This window comes from Thermobia domestica, chromosome 13, assembly GCF_964235325.1.
Source record: "Thermobia domestica chromosome 13, izTheDome1.hap1.1, whole genome shotgun sequence".
NCBI lineage: Eukaryota > Metazoa > Arthropoda > Insecta > Zygentoma > Lepismatidae > Thermobia > Thermobia domestica.
In genome coordinates, this window is record NC_137466.1 from 195,025,397 (window position 1) to 195,045,630 (window position 20,234).

Here is a 20,234-nt window from a genome sequence, read left to right on the forward strand (position 1 = left end):
CATACAGCCATACGTTTTTTCAGCTTTTCTAAATGGGCACGACCTACCTTTTTCCAATCTAATAGTCCCTCTATGTATGTCAATTTCTGTTCATATTGGTCCGTAGTGTCAAATCCTAAGGTTTTCTCCATGTATCTTTTCGGAATTTGTTGCTAAGGGTATCCCTCTTCTCGGGTTCTCTTCCTATTTTCATCTTTATCCATTTTTGTCTGATTAATATTTACAATTTGATATTGTTCCCTCGATAGTCTCTGTTCCTGTGTGTTTTCTTTTATTCCTGAAGGCGGAGTTCGCTGCATTTTCCCCTTAAAATACGGATAACCCGCAATGCACGCACGTGTGAGGGTTGCCTATCCTATATGCACATGGATGCTTCTCCACGTTAAGATGACTATTGATTTCTACTGAAGATCTCAGAAGGAGACTTACGGAAGTGTCACTCGCTGATTTGAATGAAACTTTGCACACTTGTAGAACATCGAAAAATAATCGACACGTATTTTTTTGTTTTAGCAATTGTGCAGACATAAGAGTGGGAACCACCCTTTGAATATTAGGAGTGGTCTCCAAGCATAGGCAGAAAATAAACATTTAATACGTATAAAAGAAAACATACTACCAGGTTGGATATTTAGGACAGCTTATTCAGAATCTGACGTCATAATTACAAAATTCAAATAATTCAAACAATTGAAAATATGTGAAGTTCAGACATAGTGAGAGGCTAGGGGACTCATTATACATAAGCACCCCGAATAGGGAGAGGTGCAAAGACTCACCTTAATAAAGCATTCCATTAAAATAAAACGTTAGGGGTTTCAAATCGGTCTGCAACCTCCTCGTAGTAATCCCTGCCAACTATAATTGTTCTTGGTTAACTGCAGAGGATTTCAAACCAGAGGATATTTTGTAATCGTAATCAATATATTGGATCCGCCATTTTGAATTTTGTAGTTTTGACGTCAGAATCTGAATCAGCTGTCCTAAAACCACTCTGGCAGTATGTTTTCTTCTATATTAAATGTTTGTTTTCTGCCTATGCTTGGAGACCACCCCTAACGTTCACAGGGTAGTTTCTATCCTTAAATCTTCATCATTGTCGAAACAATATATATATATATATATATATATATATATATATATATATATATATATATATATATATATATATATATATATATATATGTTCGATTATTTTTTGGTGTTCTACAAGTGTGCAAAGTTTCATTCAGATCGGTGTGTGTATCTATCTACGCCTGTGTGCTTATGCAACCTGGCCTGTCCAGCTGCTACGAGGGTTGTCTATCGACCGATAATAAAAGATTACAAAACACTCATCTGAAGATTGAAGTCCATCATATGTTCCGATAGCAATGCAAGAAGTGATGATACCTGAGATTTTACCTTTTTTTTATAATGTTCTACTTTCTAAATTCTACGTGTAATGCTTTATGATGGTGATCAACACTGAACATTAATTTTGTTTTTTGCTTCTTATTTCCACACCATTTAACTTGATTTTTATACTCTTTTTCAACATTGTATTTTCTAAATATTCACAATCACTAAAAACACACACACTACACACAGACTCACTACTTCACACTGAAACGAGGTCCTTCTCAGGAGCGCAACGAAACGTACTTTTTCCTTCTTTTAAAGCCAATAAAGCTAATAATGACATTAGTGCTTTCTAATGTCATTATTTTGACATTTTACCGGTAATATATGGATCGATTGTTCAATGTATCGAGATATCGTTTAGCTCTGTTAATAAATCACTTGGTACGCCTGCCCAACTTGAAAGAACTGCGTTTTAAATTTTGTTATTATGAAAAGAAGCATAGGTATCTTTTTTTACACACTGATATCTAAAATAAAATAATGAATCCTTTTAAATGAATATTTTATACTAAAAAGCTATCGAGTATTGTTTTACACGACCTCTTAGGGACTGTTGTTTGAATCCGATACACTTGGCAGGAGCACAACCCAACATACAAAACCAATTCTTACACTTTAGACTGTTCCCCACCATTATGTCTCTCCGTCGAGAGAATTGGACCAGATGGACCAATTCATTGGTCTCTGCTCGAGTGAATTAAGATCAAAACAATAGTCGCGCAAACTAATTCTGCAATGTTCAATACTTGTTCTGAGATGCTTCTAATTTGAAAAACATTTCGTCATGTAGAGGTTAGATAAAGGCTTTTACAATATAGAAACTAGCTAACTAACCCTATGGCCAATGGAACCCGGAGGTTCAATGCCACGTTCACAAAAAGAAGGTCTCCACTGACTTCTATCCTTAGCCAACTGGACCCAGTTTCTACTTTGTATTCCTATTTCTACGAGATCTATCTTAATATTGTTTCTCCCATCTGCGCCTAGGCTTTCCTAATGCTCGTTTACCGTCGTAAAAACCAAGACATGTGTAAAAAAATATTTGTGTTACTGAAAACTGGAAGACCCTTATTACAAGTACAACCTCTTAACGAGAGCGGAGAAAACCAAAGAAGGGCAATTTTTGAATTTGGAAAATGGCATTCTTCCAATAGACTGGGAAATGTCACAGAATCATTAGTTATTGAAATGCAAGAATAAATTATATTTGACAGAACTTTTGTATGAGTTTTAGGTTGGATGGTTCTTCTTTCCTAAGGGATAGTTATATTTTCTCTACTGTGAATACAAAAATATCTCCCCGAGATATGCATTCTTCGCAACTATTGGTTCTTCATTATTCTCCATTCGAACTCTTATCTATCGGCTGCAGAAAGATCTTGTGCTGTAGCTACTTGCTGTGAAGATACTGTAGGCAGGTGAGAAGGTTTCCCAAATAAAAGCATTTCACACCCATTAGGGAAGACTGTGGCTTTCATAGATGAAAGGTGGTAATCCTTGGGGCAAAAGTGTGGTGAGTCGATATCTTCCTTTGAGGAGCACAAGGTACCTTTTGCTTCCTTTGGCTTTTAGCTTGCATCCCTCCTTGGCGATCCGATTATGCTGAGGTCCTTTTCAGGAAGATTCTCTCTCTGTGTGTGCGCTTGCTCGCTCGCTCGAGTGAACACTCACACTGTGTGTGTGTGTGCATATCAGGGCGACTTTCCAAGACACCCTTTACCGCTTGGCAGGGTTCTCATTGCTTTCTTCAGATAAGACAAATAGTGGAATCGAATGATTCAGCTTGTCACTGTCACTGTTACGTGATAAAACGAACCGTTCTTCTCTCTGTGATCATTATGAGGCAACAAGTTACGTTAATCATATACTGCTTCATATTCTATTGCCTTTCCATAAACCATTCACTTTTGCTACGCTAAAACAAAAATTTACGTTGTTGAATTCTTCTTCCTTTTCGAGATCGTCTAATGCAGGGTTTCTCAACCTGGGGGTAGCGAAGATAAGCGGAAGAAATAAATATTATTAGAGTCTAATACCAGAGAATATTTTGTAAATATTATTTTGAATCTTGTTCTGATAGACATATTTTTATTTTTATGCATACTGTTAAGAACAATAAAAAATAAGTGTACTAAACATTTTCAACAGGTAAAATGGAATGAAATCTTTGAGTTTTACGTCCCACGTTATGCCGGTTAGGCTAAAGGAGACGGTGATGATGAGTAATGAATGAAAATGGTGGAATGAAGAAAGTGAGAGGAAACGGGAGAACCCCGAGAAAACCCACGCACACGGTGTTTGTCCACCACAAAGTTCACTTGGCGGGGCTGGGATCGAACCCGGGACCCCAAGCTCCAGAGGTGAACGCTCTACCACTGAGCTACCGCGGCCCCATTTTCAACCAGTGCACATTGGTTTAAAAATCAATGTAAATGAAAGAGATACGATATGAAACTAATGAGAACAGCATATTGAAATACCGGTAAAATACAAATGCAACAAAACTTGTATATTGAAATACAATTAAAATTGAAAGCTAATGAGATACCTGATCATGGTGTGACTTCACTAGTGCGGCAATGTCCAGTTCAATCTTCGTGACGCACATTATCAAGTCATTTAAAATACTCAATAACACTTTTAACAACTATCCAAGCTATTTTTTTTTCAAAAACAAAATTAGAAATCACTTTACTTTTTTTTATCGTATGATCCAAAATTAAGGAAGTTATCAAGTTTTTAAATTTTCAAACGGCCTCCGTGATGAAGTACGGCTCATCGGATTCGATATTTGTAATATGAATGAACTGTTCGAATTTGGTTTTAATCTATTCATTTTTAGGGAGATTATGGTATCAACTATACACAAGAAATGGATTCTACTATTATAGAAATAGATGGATTTCGCAATAGGCATGTTAAAAATCCCACACAAGCTTATTACAAACCTGAAATTATAAGGGATTCTCTGACAAGAGGATGTGATAAAATAGGGGTCGTCATAGGAATTAGGTTGTGAACCATAAGTCTAGTATTTAGATTTGATTATAAGGTTCTGTAGCTTGTCATGCCCATTCTGCCCACGAGACAAGAAATGCTATTTTAAATTCCAGACAGAACGAGGAACAATACAAAACTCGCCTCATTTTCGAGACGAGACGAGAAATTTATCGATTCTTGGGAATAACACTAGTTCACTCAAGTGTCACATTTTAATCACTGTGTTAGTGCTACGCGATTCAGATAGAGTAATTTACGAAGGGTGATCAGAAAGTAAGGTTTCAATGCCTGCAATGAAACGAGTATATACGTATTATTTCATACAACCAATACAGCCAACAAATAGTATATACATTAAGTTATTTTTCAACAGTCGCCATATCGGTTGAGGCACTTGTCGCATCGTGGGATGAGTTTGAAGATTCTCTACAGGTAAAGATCCTGTCCTTGCGTGTTTAGCCACGTTGTCACCAAGTGTTTTACCTCCTCGTCTGAAGCGAAGCGAAGACCTCCTAGGTGCTTCTTTAAGTGCGAGAACAGGTGAAAGTCGCTTGGAGCTGGAGTGTTGAATTCAGACTTTTGTACCACGGAAGGGCAATAAAATTTAAGGGGGGCTCTGTTCTAAATTGCAATAGAGCAGCAGGAATCTGTTTTCAACAAAACTCACGACTAGTTATTGTCTGATCGATTGCATTAACCAATATATTGCCATTTTACCCTAAGTAACGTTGTAAAGCGTTTGTGTGTGTCTGTATCTAATTTTCCCAGTTTTTATTTAACTTCGACTTTATACGAAAACTACTTTTGTTAATTAGAACAATTTAGGTTGGACAAAAGAAGAAGCTAATTTTCCTTTCTAGAAAAAAAAGAAAAAACGAAACATTTTTGCATTTAAGACTTTTATTTCCGACAAAATTAAACAGAAAAAAGTAAATATTTCAACACATGTATGTAGATATTCTAGAAGGGCGCATAGATATCTAGGGGGGCTCAGCTCCCTCTTGAACATGCCTGAATACAACACTGTTCCACACTAATGGATTCATTCATTCTACGTAAATAGTTAGGCAATATCTTTATGACAACATGAACGAAAATTAGAATGTTACATTTTTTACATTTTTTTGCTACGTTAGGAATGGAGTTTTTCAGTAAAACACATGTTTATTTATTCTTATTGCTGAGTTTATATGGAGAATTTTACCCTCCTAACTTCAGGAGCCTCCTGACATATTCTATTCTTGACAAGGAATTTGAATCTCTTACAGACATTGAAAACGATAGAAGATCTCTTAGTTTATTTTCGAGTCTGGGAAGAAGAACATAAAATGAAGAGTTGTGTTCGTACAAATGTGTGCACTTGTCAAGAGGTCTGTACACGGAAACATACATCAACCACTCTGTTACTGCATTAAGATGATATGAAATGTAGATGTATTCGAATATACAAAAGATTCTTATTGGAGATTCTACTATCAACTAAGTAAAACACATTAGGGAAAAGTAAATAGGTTTTTGCTATTAGTATGTTTGTACAGTTCAATTCATTCTTCTACTTGAAGCAAAAATGTTTGCTCGCATCTCTTACTTCTTGCACAGCGTTTTGCCGGTTTGCAAAACTCATTTGGACAACTTTTATATTTTCTTCATTTCAAAATCAGCTTGTGGATGGAAAGGAAATGGGCAATACAGTGACTTATATTTTTGCTTACATCAGACATCTTGCAACTGGTCACGTCTCTATTTCAATCATTTTCTTGTTCTTCTATTTTTTTCTTTAACGTAGTAGAAATGATTCTTAAAGTTCCCATATTGTCTTTAGTTCTACCAAAAAGCATGACCAGCAGTTCAGTTTCATTGAGTGGTCAATGTTCTTCAGTTGCCGTTTTCGCATTCTTTGCGCCTAACCTCACTCAAGAGTTCTTAAATCGAAGCAAATAACACAGCCACAAACACAAAATAACAATTCTGCGCACTGGACCCCAGGGTATGGATTCCATGTATTTTGTTACATAGAATCCAAATTTCGAAACCCCAGGACAATCGACCCCAGGATATGGATTCGATGTATTTTGTTACACAGAATCCACATTATGAAAACCCCAGGACAATCGACCCTGTCAATGTTTTGTTATGGGCGAAAAATTTGAGCGATTTTGTATAGGAAGAATACACGTACACAGTAATACAAAAGCATAAGTTTCTTTGAGCTTACCCCAGAGTATGGATTCGATGTACTTTATTACACAGAATCAAAATTTCAAAACCCCAGAACAATTGACCGTGTCAGTGTGCGAAAAACGAGCGATTTTTGGATAGGGAGAATACACGTACACAGTCATACAAAAACAAAAGTTTCTTTCAGCTTACCCCAGAGTATGGATTCGATGTACTTTATTACACAGAATCAAAATTTCAAAACCCCAGAACAATTGACCGTGTCAGTGTGCGAAAAACGAGCGATTTTTGGATAGGGAGAATACACGTACACAGTCATACAAAAACAAAAGTTTCTTTCAGCTTACCCCAGAGTATGGATTCGATGTACTTTATTACACAGAATCAAAATTTCAAAACCCCAGAACAATTGACCGTGTCAGTGTGCGAAAAACGAGCGATTTTTGGATAGGGAGAATACACGTACATAGTCATACAAAAACAAAAGTTTCTTTGAGCTTACCCCAGAGTATGGATTCGATGTACTTTATTACACAGAATCAAAATTTCAAAACCCCAGAACAATTGACCGTGTCAGTGTGCGAAAAACGAGCGATTTTTGGATAGGGAGAATACACGTACACAGTCATACAAAAACAAAAGTTTCTTTCAGCTTACCCCAGAGTATGGATTCGATGTACTTTATTACACAGAATCAAAATTTCAAAACCCCAGAACAATTGACCGTGTCAGTGTGCGAAAAAGGAGCGATTTTTGGATAGGGAGAATACACGTACACAGTCATACAAAAACAAAAGTTTCTTTCAGCTTACCCCAGAGTATTGATTCGATGTATTTTGCTACACATAATTCAATTTTCGAAACCCCAAGACGATTGCCCGTGCCAATTTTGTTTTATGAGCGAAAAAATGTATATCCTTTCTATCCAAATCGCTCACATTTTTTGCCCATAACAAAAGATTGACACGGTCAATTGTTCTGGGGTTTTGAAATTTGGATTTTGTGTAATAAAATACATCGAATCCATACTCTGGGGTCCTCTCCACAGAACATTTATTTTGTGTGTGTGTGTGGTAGTGTAATCAGTCACATTGCGTAATAGATCTGTTCACGTTGTCTGTGTGAAAACATATTTAGAAATACCTGATAAGACCCTGAGACCATCTTTGTAGATCACTCTCTTTGTACGAAATGAGTTTACTTCGTGATGATTCATGATTACTCTTCTATACACGAAACTGTTTTGGAACTGGAACAGTTTAGAAGATCACTGAGTTTTATTAGAACTAGTTCTGCAAGTTTCTTTTTTCCGACCATTTTATCTCACTGGAGGAAGCCAACACTGCTTAGAGCCAAAATCTCGCTTCGCTTTCACCTCTTTCTTTAATATTAAAAATTCTCCCTGATGTCTTTATTCTTATCAACATGCGCCATGCACCTACAAAAAATGGGGAACTGTTGTGAAGAAGAAACTTGGGGAACGATGGGGAACGATGACGGAAGAAGAAGAAGACAGTGCAGGGAACAGGAGGGAGCATTTAACGTCTTCTGCTTTCAAGACGTGGGAAGACAAGATTATTATGTAGTGTGACAGGCGTTTCTCATTAACAAATTAACGACATGGACTACGCGTCTGCACTGTGCAACTTTAAGTCTGTTTTTTGTTTTTTGTTTCTCGAGTGAGAATTTTCTTCCTCCTTAGCTACCAGCAAGAAGAACATTGAAATCCTGATTCAAGTATCACTGGAGGTCTTAAACCTCCACGAAGGTTATTGATCATCTCAGCCATCTCAAATTGCACAAAATACAATGATCGCACATTGGTAACTTAAGTGTGACTCTCTGGAGCCAGCTCTCTTTTGAGATCTAATATATTTCGATCAAAAACTTTCTTGTAAGCCTTATATCTGGAAAGTTACATATAGTATAGGCAAACCCAAATTATCTCTGATTTCAGTATGATGTACTTATTCCATAGAAAATACGAAAACTCGATCTAGGAGCCGTTCAAAAATTTCGTCGCCCCTGATCCAAAAAATAGTTATTGGCCAAGATCGCAATCTTTTGATCCAGTTTTTGTGTCATTCCTAAACTTCTTGTTAAAAAAAAAAAACTCAATTGTTATTGAATATCGGCGTCTATTTAGCTTAGCACATTTCATTTTGAAACCTCAGCTACTTAAAAATGAGTTGGAACGAAGCGCTTCGTGTTAAATACACAAGTACGGAGGGGAAAAGATAGAACCAGTGACTATTTTCATACTTGGGTTGTATTATAAGTGATGATATGAAGTATGGACGTCATATGAAAACAAGAACAGGGATGGCGAAAAAAGCATTTAGGAGAAACGAACGTTTATCTTGGGGTTCTTGAATAAACAATTAAGGAAAAATGTCATAAAATGTTTCTTGTATAGTATTGTACTCTATGTGGCAAAAACATAGATATTACACAAAAATGATGCCAAGCGACTGGGAGCTTTCGAAATGTGGGCGTCGAGAAGAATGGAGAAAGTTAGCTGGATCGACTTAGAAAATAAATGAGGAAGTGTTAGGAATAGTAGAGAAAAAAACAACAATTTTGGATTATTCGAGAGGAGAAACAGAAAGTGTTTGGGACATTGGCTGTGAAGAAACTAACATGAGGGATGTGCTAGCGAACCAGGGGCGGATCCAGGACCGACTTCTGGGGGGGGCGGTGGGTTGTCATACTGCTACTTTTAAGGGCTCCAAACTTTGGGATGGGTTTTATTTATATATATAAAATAAGAAAGTCTCCTCTTCTGGGGGGGGGGGCAATCGCCCCAATCGCCCCCCCCTGGATCCGCCCCTGTAGCGAACCTATGATGGCCAGCGGCCTCAAAAATACTTTTATACGTTTTTTCTTATTTTTTTATAAATTATTTTGTATCAAAATTGTGAAATGTAAAATAGGAAGATTTATAACTAAAACCGAAACCATTAGCTTTTACAGCCCAGGGGGGAGGGAGGGGGCATAATAGAGACCTGCACGGGCCGAATTTTTCGGCCCGAGCCCAATCCAGCCCGAACGTACCTGGGCCCGGCCCAGCCCGGGCCCGAAAAGTTTTGGAGATTTTCGGCCCGAGCCCGGCCCGGCCCGATAAGTTTTTAAAATTCTTGGCCCAAGCCCGGCCCGGGCCCGATAAATTTTAAAAAGTTTTTGGCCCGACCCCAGCCCGATATTTTTTTTTTAAAAAAAAATAGCTCGAGCTCAAATCTTTCTCAAAATTAAGTGCCAAATTTGACCTAACCCTCAGAAACATTTTCTAAACTCTGGTTCACAACCTGACGCTTGCCTCCTAGACCTTGCAACCTGGTACCATTGCCTCCTAGAACTTTGCCTGTCATCGAGAGAACAGAAACTCCATTCCCTGTAACAAAAATCTAACTTAATTAATTTTTAGCATAAAGTGAAGATGGCAATATTGTTTAGCGACAGGCAAAACATTCCCATCCATTCTTATTATATTTTGAGTTCAGTGAAGGTCAAGGTCAGAGCTTAATTTACCGCATAATGCTTGGAATCCTCTATAGTGAAACTGGAGCTGCTAAGCAACACAAACTAAATAGCTGTTGCATTCTTTGTAACATTTTTCACGGACACACTTCTTCACCGTTTGGCTTTATTCCAATTATCGTTTAACGAAAGTCAATAATTATTAAAGAATTGCAATTGATCGGCCCCAGCCCGGCCCGACCTGAAGAGAAATCAGTGTCGGCTAGCCCAAGCCCGGCCCGGCCCAAAGAAATAACAGTGTCGGCCCGCCCAAGCCCGGCCCGGTCTAAAGAAATAGCAGAGTCGGCCCGCCCAAGCCCGGCCCGCGGGCCGGGCCGGGCTTGGGGCCTCGGGCCTGGCCCGGCCCGTGCAGGTCTCTACGGGCATAATCGTATTTAACTAGTTCAATATCTCCCAGCCTAAACCGTCAGACCAAAGTCGTTTTTTTTTTAAGAGTGTATTGCTTATATAACTAGACACCCATAAAGAAAAGGTTTTCAGAGTTTCATTTATTGTCGTAACTAGTGTCAAAATAATAGTGTCTGAAAAAAAAAATCACATATTCATGTTTCGAGAGTTCCTAAATTTGAAAGTATGAAAATTAGCACATTAAGTTTTCATTATAAATAACGTAGCGCGTTATGTTATTCAGCATATATAAATAATACAACATATTCATATATTTAAAGATACTTCCCGTGCGGATGAATTCGAATACAAGCGTTTTTTCGAGTATTTTGCAAGGATGAGTTGTTCGAAATTATTCTTTTTTTCTTTTTTTTAAAAAAGATTTTAGACGTGAAACTAGTATTTCTTAAGAATATATTTCTCTTTCTATGGTCCAACAAATTCTTAAATAATTAGTTTAATAAAAGGCTAAAAATTTATTGTTGAAAGTTGATTAAACTGCCGCTGCATATTTACAGTGGCAAACTTACACTCTCTTTTGTGCGTATTACTCCTTTTTCTTCTTTTCTTTTGTTTGTAAATCATTTCTGTAGTTGCTCGCAGCCCACCAAGGTCTCTATGTGTGTTTCTTTTCGAAGCTTCTATTTTTCTCATAAGCAGCATTATCTTAACATTTTCTACGTTTTTTTTTTCCTTTCGTTATTAGGGGCATTCAGTTTGTTAGGAGTCCAGGCAGTGTTGCCTATTTGGGAGAAAAGTCGCTAAATCTAACGGATGTGATTTGCAGAATAGCGACAAAAATATTTTTCTCCGATTAGCGACTTAAGTGACGATTTGGTGAGATACTTAAACATTTAACGACTTTAATGCTGGGAATAACTTGTCCTTTTTAGCTCGAAGCGGTTTAAATATATGCTTGTTTTCCTTTTGTTTGTTTAAATCAATGCAAGCAATAACGAGCTAGGCAAGTACATAGCATGTGGCCAAATCTCCAGAATCTTCCCTTGATTCCTGTTACCTTTTGCCCTATAACAGAGACTAATTCCAACCTTCAATGCCCTTTAGTTTGCCGAGCTTCCGTTTAGAGAAGCAAATAATGCAACATAACTGATAAAACCTGATTATATCTGTAGAAACGTAAAAACAAGTAAAGTAAGTAGGTATAATATTTTTCTTTGTAGACTTTTCTTTTGTGCATTTTTCTGAACTCATTTTTATTTCGTTGAAGTGAAATTGATCACAAAATTAAAAAAAAAAAAAAAAAACTGTATTCTACTGAAAACGAAACTATTGTTAAAGTACTGTAATCTAAATGACACATCATTGTAAGTGTTTAAGATTCCTTTAATTACGTTTTTACTTACGCCAGAGTGGCCCAAAAGTAGGTATACAGTACCGTACTGATCAGCTCATTGCATTTTATATCATTTCTTATTGTTATCCATCAGGTAGACTTTGTTTCTTTATTATTTGTTCTTAATGTGTTTTTACTTACATCTTAAGCTCGGAAGAGCCAAAAGAAATAACCCCCTAGAATGTTATATTTGGTCATTACAGGGATGTATACCTACAGGCATGTATATATCAATAGTATATATATATATATATATATATATATATATATATATAATGAAAAATTCAGAATTCCATGAATAATTTTTAGCGACTTTTTTGGAGGTATGGAGTCACTTCATCTCTCACTTAGCGACTTTTTGTGTCAATATTTTCGCAACACTGAGTCCAGTACCTATCTGTAATGGCACATAGGTCAAGAAATCAAAATTACAGTAATTAGTGTGGGAATTTTAGTGAGAAGTGCACAGAGCTATTCTTTACCATTCCATTGATCAGAAGCGGTTTCTCTGTTGTAGATGCTCAAACTTTAGTGTTAAATGAAGAAAAATGAATCTTCTGCAGACAGTCTACGTACAGGGGTGTATGTGTCCAACCCATATCGAACATAAGTTGTTCTCACAGAATTACTGGTCTCACACTTCAATGGTAGAAGCGTAGACTGAATCTTTTCACAACATTAGTTTGGATTCCGTAAAGGTTTTTGACTGCTATGAAACACGAAATCTGGTCTCACATACATATCTTGATAGGCCACGAGACCTGTTTTCAGGTTTCACTACAACAACTGCTTCAGGCCTTGAGGTCTTTATCAATACCTCACCTCGTACTTGATAATATGGATTAAAATATTCGTTTGGCCTCAGAAAGTTGCAAAGTGATCGTAGCCCGTGGATTTTTTATAGTATGTGTTTACAATGTAGAAGTAAACAAAAATCACAGAAATAATGGTAATTTTAAAATTTCGCGGCGTGGCCCCAAGTTAAGGAAACCACTTTACTCCCGTGGCAGTTAACCTGATAACACGGTCACAAAACTTACGAGAATAGTAGAACTTATCATTTATAACTGTAAATTATAATGACTAAGTCTTTATATTAGGAGTAATGAAAATTCGGTTGAGTTTGTCACACTAATTTAAAAATTACATCAATAAAAGTGTATATTATTCCTCATTAAAGGTATCGGGCCACTTTTGACCGGAAGTATTTTCCTTGATGTTTAGGATTCTGGTACTCCTGATGTCAACATGATCCCTATTGGACTACCGGTATCTCAAGGTTTTAAAATACTATTACATAATCTTTACCAACAATGAGCTCCCTCGTGGCTATGTGGATAGCATACGCTCCTTTGGCGTGGGAGACCCGGGTTTGGTTCCCGGGAGGAGCTCATGTGGTTCGGATTCCACGTTAATCAGTAGGTCCACGTCTCATATAGCCTCGCTGCTGAAAGGGACGCTAAACTAAAATCAACTCAACTCAAGCTTTATCAACGACGTCGCGTACCATTTTAGTAAATTTTATCGTAATGCATTTAAATTTCGAAGCTTTCGCATCGAGAATAGAACATGAAAACTCTGCGCACGAGAGACATGCGCGCTATCGACTAGACAACGGGAAGGCAGTGGTGGATCTAGGCCAGGGCCGGGGGGCATAGGCCCGCCAGTTTTTTATTGACAAAATTAATTTAAGCTATTATTTATATTTTTTAAAGTTTATAGCAAACATGATATACCTATCATAGTCTAGGTTCCGACTGCCCCAAAAAGATTTTACCTTTTAGATCCGACTCTGTGGGAAGGATGACAAAAAATTAATGTATTGATAATCAATTCTAGTTCTTTATCATATAGATTTATATTTATGCTGGTGGCCCCGCGTAGCGTAGTCGCTAACGCTCTCGCCTTCAGTGCGAGCGGTCCCGGGTTCGATTCCCGGTAGAGTCACTCGGTCTAAAAAGTGTAACATGCTTTTTCAGGCCAGCCACCCTGAATGACGTTTTCCTGGGTTTTCCTCATTCACACCAGGCAAATGCCGGGGTGGTACCTAACTTATAGGTCCCAGGCCGCTTCCTTCCTTCCCCAATCCTTTCTTCCTTCCCCGGATTGTGTGCTCGCCGAGGGACGTCATCCCTCAAATCGTGACGGACTAAATGGCCTTAGATGCCGAAAGCCCAGAAACCTAAATCCTATATTTATGCTGTTATGTCTCAACAATATCTTTCAGTAACAAATCTGTTTGCTGAAATTAGTAACTTTATAAGCCAAAGTATTGCTCCAAAGCAGTCATTTCCAACCTCTATCCTAGCCGATAGCATTCCTAGTAGCAAGAAAGCTTTCGGTCAACTGACGCGTGGTTGGCTTTTGACTTTCTACGCTTGCACTTGAAACGCATGCTTTTACACAATCTGCCTTTTGTTGTACTTGCAAGCAATGCTTTAGACCCTTCGCAGAGCGTCATAGCGAGACTGGCCGTTCATTGGCTATTGACTTGACATGACTTAAATGGAACACTAAATGCAAGATTGCCCCAATGTGACTTTGTTACTGGAAACCAGCTTGCGGCATGCTTGCACGTTTTCCAATCAAGCTGGATAAACGCGATAAATGTAGAAACAAATATAATACAAGTAATATATAATAGTAATAATATATAATAAACTTACTAATAATATTCAATTTCGAACTTGCAATCGGCGTCACTGTCCCTACCATTTTTAAATATCCTTTTTAACATTGCTCTAAACAACAACAATATTTCCACCAATTCGTAACATAATTGCATTCAAAAGAAGGATGCAGGATGCAGGGTGATTTATTTTAATAATAATATAATAATAATAATAATAATAATAATAATAATAATAATAATAATAATAATAATAATTTATTTGTACTTTACACCCAAAGGCAATTACAAAGTATAAAGTTTATACATCATTATCGAAGGATATGCAACCCAACTCCAAATATGGAACTAACATTGGTAACACGAAATAGTACTAGAATAGGAATCTTTTTTCTCTTTACATATGCTGTACAAAAATATTCTACAATTTATCATTTAGTAACTGAAAACACTTTCGCTTAAAGGTCTTAAATTCATGCTGAAATAAATCCAATCCTATAGACTCAATTTTGTTACCTGCATCACATAATTTAAACAGTGGTGAATTCCTGTTCACATTTATTCTGTTTTCAGGCATATAAAAAACCTGTCTACCTCTCAGATTTTGCCGAGGACAATAAAAAGGTAATCTACTTAATAAGAATGCGTTATCTTCCTTGTTATGGATTCATTTTTTAAGATATAGTACTCGCTGTATAAATCTCCTATTTTCAAGTGACAATAATTTGAATTTTTTTAAAAGTTCATCATAAGGAATATAACGAGTTTGAATACCATATATTTTATACGCAGTATATCTCGATAACTTATTCTGAACTTTCTCTATTTGCTGTTTTCTACACTGATAAAATGGATCCCAAACAATAGATGCATATTCTAGTTTGGATCGAACAAATGCATTATACAACGATAAAATAGTCCCTTGATTTTTAAAATAATGACTTGACCTCTTAATAAAACCCAGCATTTTAAAAGCTTGGTTAGTTATTATATTTATATGATGTTTAAATTTCAAATTAATATCAAACCAAACACCTAAATCTCTTATAATTTCCTTTCTTTCTAACGTCTGATTCCCAATAGTATATTCAAATATTGTGCGTGCTTTATTAAGAGTAAAAGTCATTACATAACATTTTGAAATATTCAACTGAAATTTATTTCTCCTACACCACTCATTAAGCCTATCAACATCCGTCTGTAATTTAATACAATCACTTTCCGTGCGGATTTCTTTGTATAATTTGGTATCATCTGCAAATATTAAGCATGAACTATATTGAAACATATTGGGTAGATCATTTATCATAATAAGGAAGAGTAAAGGACCCAAATTTGATCCTTGAGGTACCCCAGAATGCACTGTGAATTCCTTAGATTTAATATTATTAAAAATAACATATTGAATTCTTTCATTCAAATATGAATGAAACAATTTGACCAGTTCTTGCGATATACCAAATGTTCTCAGTTTACTAAGAAGTACCCCATGATTAACTAAATCAAAATCACGTTTAAAATCTGTATATACTACATCTACTTGAGACCTTTTATTAAAAGAATCATTAATTACTTGATTTATAGTCAGCAAATTTGAAATAGTTGATCTATTGCGTCTGAAGCCATATTGAGAATCCGATAAATTCGTAGATACATGATTAAACATATGTTTATAAATGATTGCTTCGAATATTTTAGCTGGAGATGATATTAGATTTATTGGTCTGTGATCTTGTATTAATCTTACCGGATTAACCTTAGGAACCGGGCAAACCGCAGATATTTTAAATTTCGCAGGAAATTTACATTGAGTCAAAGACAAGTTAAACAAATAAGTCAATGGTTTAATAAAATATTCTTTACAACCCTTGAAAATATAGGATGGTATACCATTTTTCATTTTAGCGGAAATTGCTATGAAAAACTTTAGTGCGTGTGTGCTTTGTCATTATTTAATGTACATCTACAATTTATTTGTACATTCAAAAACAAACAAAAAAATGTGCGTTCTAAAGTTATCGTATATTCATCGCAAGGGCATTATCGTATATAGCATTAAGGTTTAAATTATCGTATATCACGATATATTTTTGTATGGTTGGCAAGCCTGGTCTCTAAACAGTTTTTACCTAATTATGAAGTCCTGATGATTTTTAAATCTTAAAGTTTCGCGACACACTCTATGGGACTGGCGACACGCCATTGTGTCGTGACGCAGCGGTTGGGAACTACTACTTCAAGCACAATACAGTAGAACCTCTCTCGTGCGCGCTCGGCTGGTCCGCCACGCCGGTTGATGCGAACGTGCTCGAGCCGAACTTGTCCCGACTCGTCGGTGACTCACGAGGCCAATTGTCGTTTATTGTCGTCCCCGTCTTCTCTTGCATCATTTATTTTGTTTTGCGTGTTTTCTGTACTGTACTGTGCAGTTTTTAGTGCTTGCTGTTCGTTAGTTTTACGACAGTATTCTTCTCGTTTCGTTACAGTGGTTTTTTTTTTCGACATGTCAAGAATGAAACCTAAACACGTTACTCTTTCATTAAATGAAAATTAGCATGGAGAAGAGAGACATTGAATTATATACAGTGACGCTAGATGGTGAAAATGCTGTTAAGAATAGCAAAACATTAAAAAAAAAAACCTAAACCTAAATTGCTTGATAACGCATTCTGGATGTGGTTCTGCCAAGAAAGAAGGAAAGGAACCCCGATATTTGGGCCCATTATAGTCATTTTAAGAGTTTAGATATTGTTTATTTTACTGTAAATCCGTATTTTTCTGTATTTTCTGATAATCTGATTTTTTTTAAGCGTTCCGACAATACTCCCCAGTCCCAAAGGTGGCAGATTACAGGAGTTCTACTGTAATGTTATTTACTTAAATACTTTATCTATATATTTTTAAAACATGCTTCTTCCTGTTACAGCTTTACTGGATTGGCCCATTCGGTGCAAGCATAATTGTTTCGCTTTTCTACAAATTGTTCTGGCAAGAGGACGAAGATGAACCAATTGAAAGTCACGAAGAAGAGATTGAGATCAGCAAAGATAAAGACGAAACAGCAGCTTAAAAAAATACCAAATTAAAAAAAAACTTTTTTTTTTACATGCATGAATATAACAATAAATTAGTTGTGAAAATGAATAAAAAGTTCTTAACGATTTTGTTACGTGCAACAAATTTCACGAAGTGTACCATTACTTTTAAATGTACATTTATAGAAGCTTGAATAATAAAATTTCTGTTGAAATTGAGACATTATAATCTGTAACGGTAATTAGCATTTGAAGAATGTCAATATGAAAGCAGAGTTAAAACAAAGTATTGGCAAAACTACTCTACTACTGAACTACTTGTAGGCTACTAGAATAAATTCGAAATCAGTGTCTCTCTTAGAAAATTCACATATTTTACGCACCATGATTTTTCATTTGACCAAACTATATTTAAAATTGTAATCACGTTAACTGAGCAAATACGATACAAGAAAAAGAAATTTTGTGTATAGTTTGAGACTTCCCCTATGGTTAAATAGATAACAGTTTTATATCCCTTTGCGACAAGGAATTCCTATAAGTTTGAGAAAGTGGAAGAATGTATACTTTTTTTTCTGTAGGATGTATTATACTTTTAGTAATATATAAACATAGTAGCATCGGCAGGAATTTATTTAAAGGACTAGCACTAGAGCAAGGTGACCAGACGTCCCGTTTTAGCCGGGACAGTCCCTTGTTTTCAACTGTTGTCCAGGTTTTTTTTTTTTTTATTCTCAAACAAGACGCCTAAATGTCCCGCTTTTAAGTAAAAATGATCCAGGTGTCCCGTAAGTATTATTCAAAATATAAATGGTCAATGCAAATTCTACACTCCTCCGTACCAACACTTATTGAGAACGATCAGCCGTGTCTGAAACTTCTGAATGTTCAAATGGGAATTGAGTGGGAATTCTGAGTGTTCAAGTAGTTAAAAGTATTGTTGGGTAGTACTTAAGTTAGAAACGCATAGTGTTATCATACTTATGTATTTTGTAAATTGAAAACACTCCTGACTCCCAAAACACAATCTGGAAGTCAGATATAACCCCCCCCCCCACATCGCCGATTCGCATGCTTCCCGTTTTTGCAACTAAAAATTCTGGTCACCTTGCACTAGAGCCCAACGCCGAAGTCAACTTCTAGGGTAGTTTATGTAATTGTTGACAATACATTGTTGTGAAAAGCTGAAGGACGAAAGCAAGTTTTGATTACTGTGTCACTCTCAAGTGGAATAGATTAGTGAAATGTGAACCATACAAAAAATAAATAAATAAATAAATAAATAAAGTAGCGGTACAGTCAGTGACAAAAATTCTTTCCAGTTCGGTAAAATTTATTTTGGGAAAAACGGTAGTGTGGTAATGGTTAGAACGTACAACGGTGGAATAGCTGAAACGTACAGAAAATTACATACTTTTTAATTTACTGAAAGCTGAACTCAAATTGTCCATTCATTCTGAACTTATTTACGAAACTACGTTCATCAAACAGAAATAATTTTTGTCGCTGACTGTACAATATGATAGAAGAAACAACAGAAAGCGACACTGGTTAGAAGAACAATAAATTCCACTTTTATATGGAGACAATTACTTACACTCAAAGCACTATGACTCACGGTCCCACCTGAGATTACAGAACGAGTAAAAAGGTCCTGAAAAAAGTAGGTATCGCCAGGGACAGGGATGTATTCTCTGCAACGTGCTCTCATGCTGCTCACAAACTTGATAAGGAGTTATTGTAGTATCGAGTTATATTACTCGAGCGCTATTGACAATTTCTGGATGATCCTTGGTGAATCCGGAAGTGGTGCAAGATATCTCCCCCATAGCATCCCAAACGTGTTTGATGAGCTTCAAGTCCATGGCACAGGAAGGCCAATCCTGTCGCCCTCTCGCTTCAAGACCTCCTTTCCACCTGCGCAGTTGGATGTGGTCACGTATTATCAGCCAAAACGAAGAAATTGGGGCGGAAGGACACAAGTGAAGAAGGCATTCAGTATCACAATAACATTGGCCGCTGAGTGTACAGCGTTTATAACTTTGGAGAGCATTATGCCCATGCAAATATTATGACCCCTACACACAAAAACATCAGACCATCAAAATGATTTTGTTAAACTATGTTCCAACGTCTCCACTATTTATACCCACTCTCAATTAAAATACTTTTACTTCAAAATTACTTTAGATTCTAAATTATTGTTATTAATGTTATTATTGTCATTAATGTTCTTTTTAACTTAAAAAATATGTGAGAAGATTTAAAAAAAAGTCATCATAATATACAATATTTGGATCATAACACAGTAAAAAAAAAATGACGAAAAATAACTAAACTAGAATAATAAATCTGATGATAATAATATCAGTATTTTAACGGTGTAAACTTTGAAACTAAGATATACAAACATATAGTGTATATTAAATTAAGAAGTCATACTGCAGGGGAAAACATAATAGGCCGTAGGCAGAGTTGTTTCCAGCGTTGCATTCAGCTTGACTAACGCGTGATGTTAAACTTCCGTATTGAGAAACACGTTCGTAAAGTTAACGTATTATATCGTGGAAGACCAACTACGACTTCTGAGCAGAGTTTGTCCAAACACAATTGGAGAAATCAATATAAGAGAAAATAAGTCTGTCTTATCTAGATTTCTCCCAATGCGTTTAGACAACCCTGTGCAGAAGCTGGCTGGCTTTCCTCGATA

At 36.4% G+C, this 20,234-nt stretch overlaps 1 protein-coding gene across 2 annotated transcripts in view; it reads left to right on the top strand.

Annotated features, from left to right (window-relative positions):
- LOC145667460 (aquaporin-8-like) overlaps positions 1-17,741 on the top strand; it is a 188,401-nt gene extending 170,660 nt beyond the window's left edge. The window contains exon 7 of one of the 2 annotated variants that reach the window (XM_081734937.1): positions 17,416-17,741. In XM_081734937.1, the coding sequence (XP_081591063.1) occupies positions 17,416-17,559 (144 nt within the window). In that variant the 3' untranslated portion in view covers positions 17,560-17,741. The remainder of the gene's footprint in view (positions 1-17,415) is intronic. The other variant, XM_081734936.1, reaches the window with a different exon arrangement.
- Positions 17,742-20,234: the final 2,493 nt, after the last annotated feature.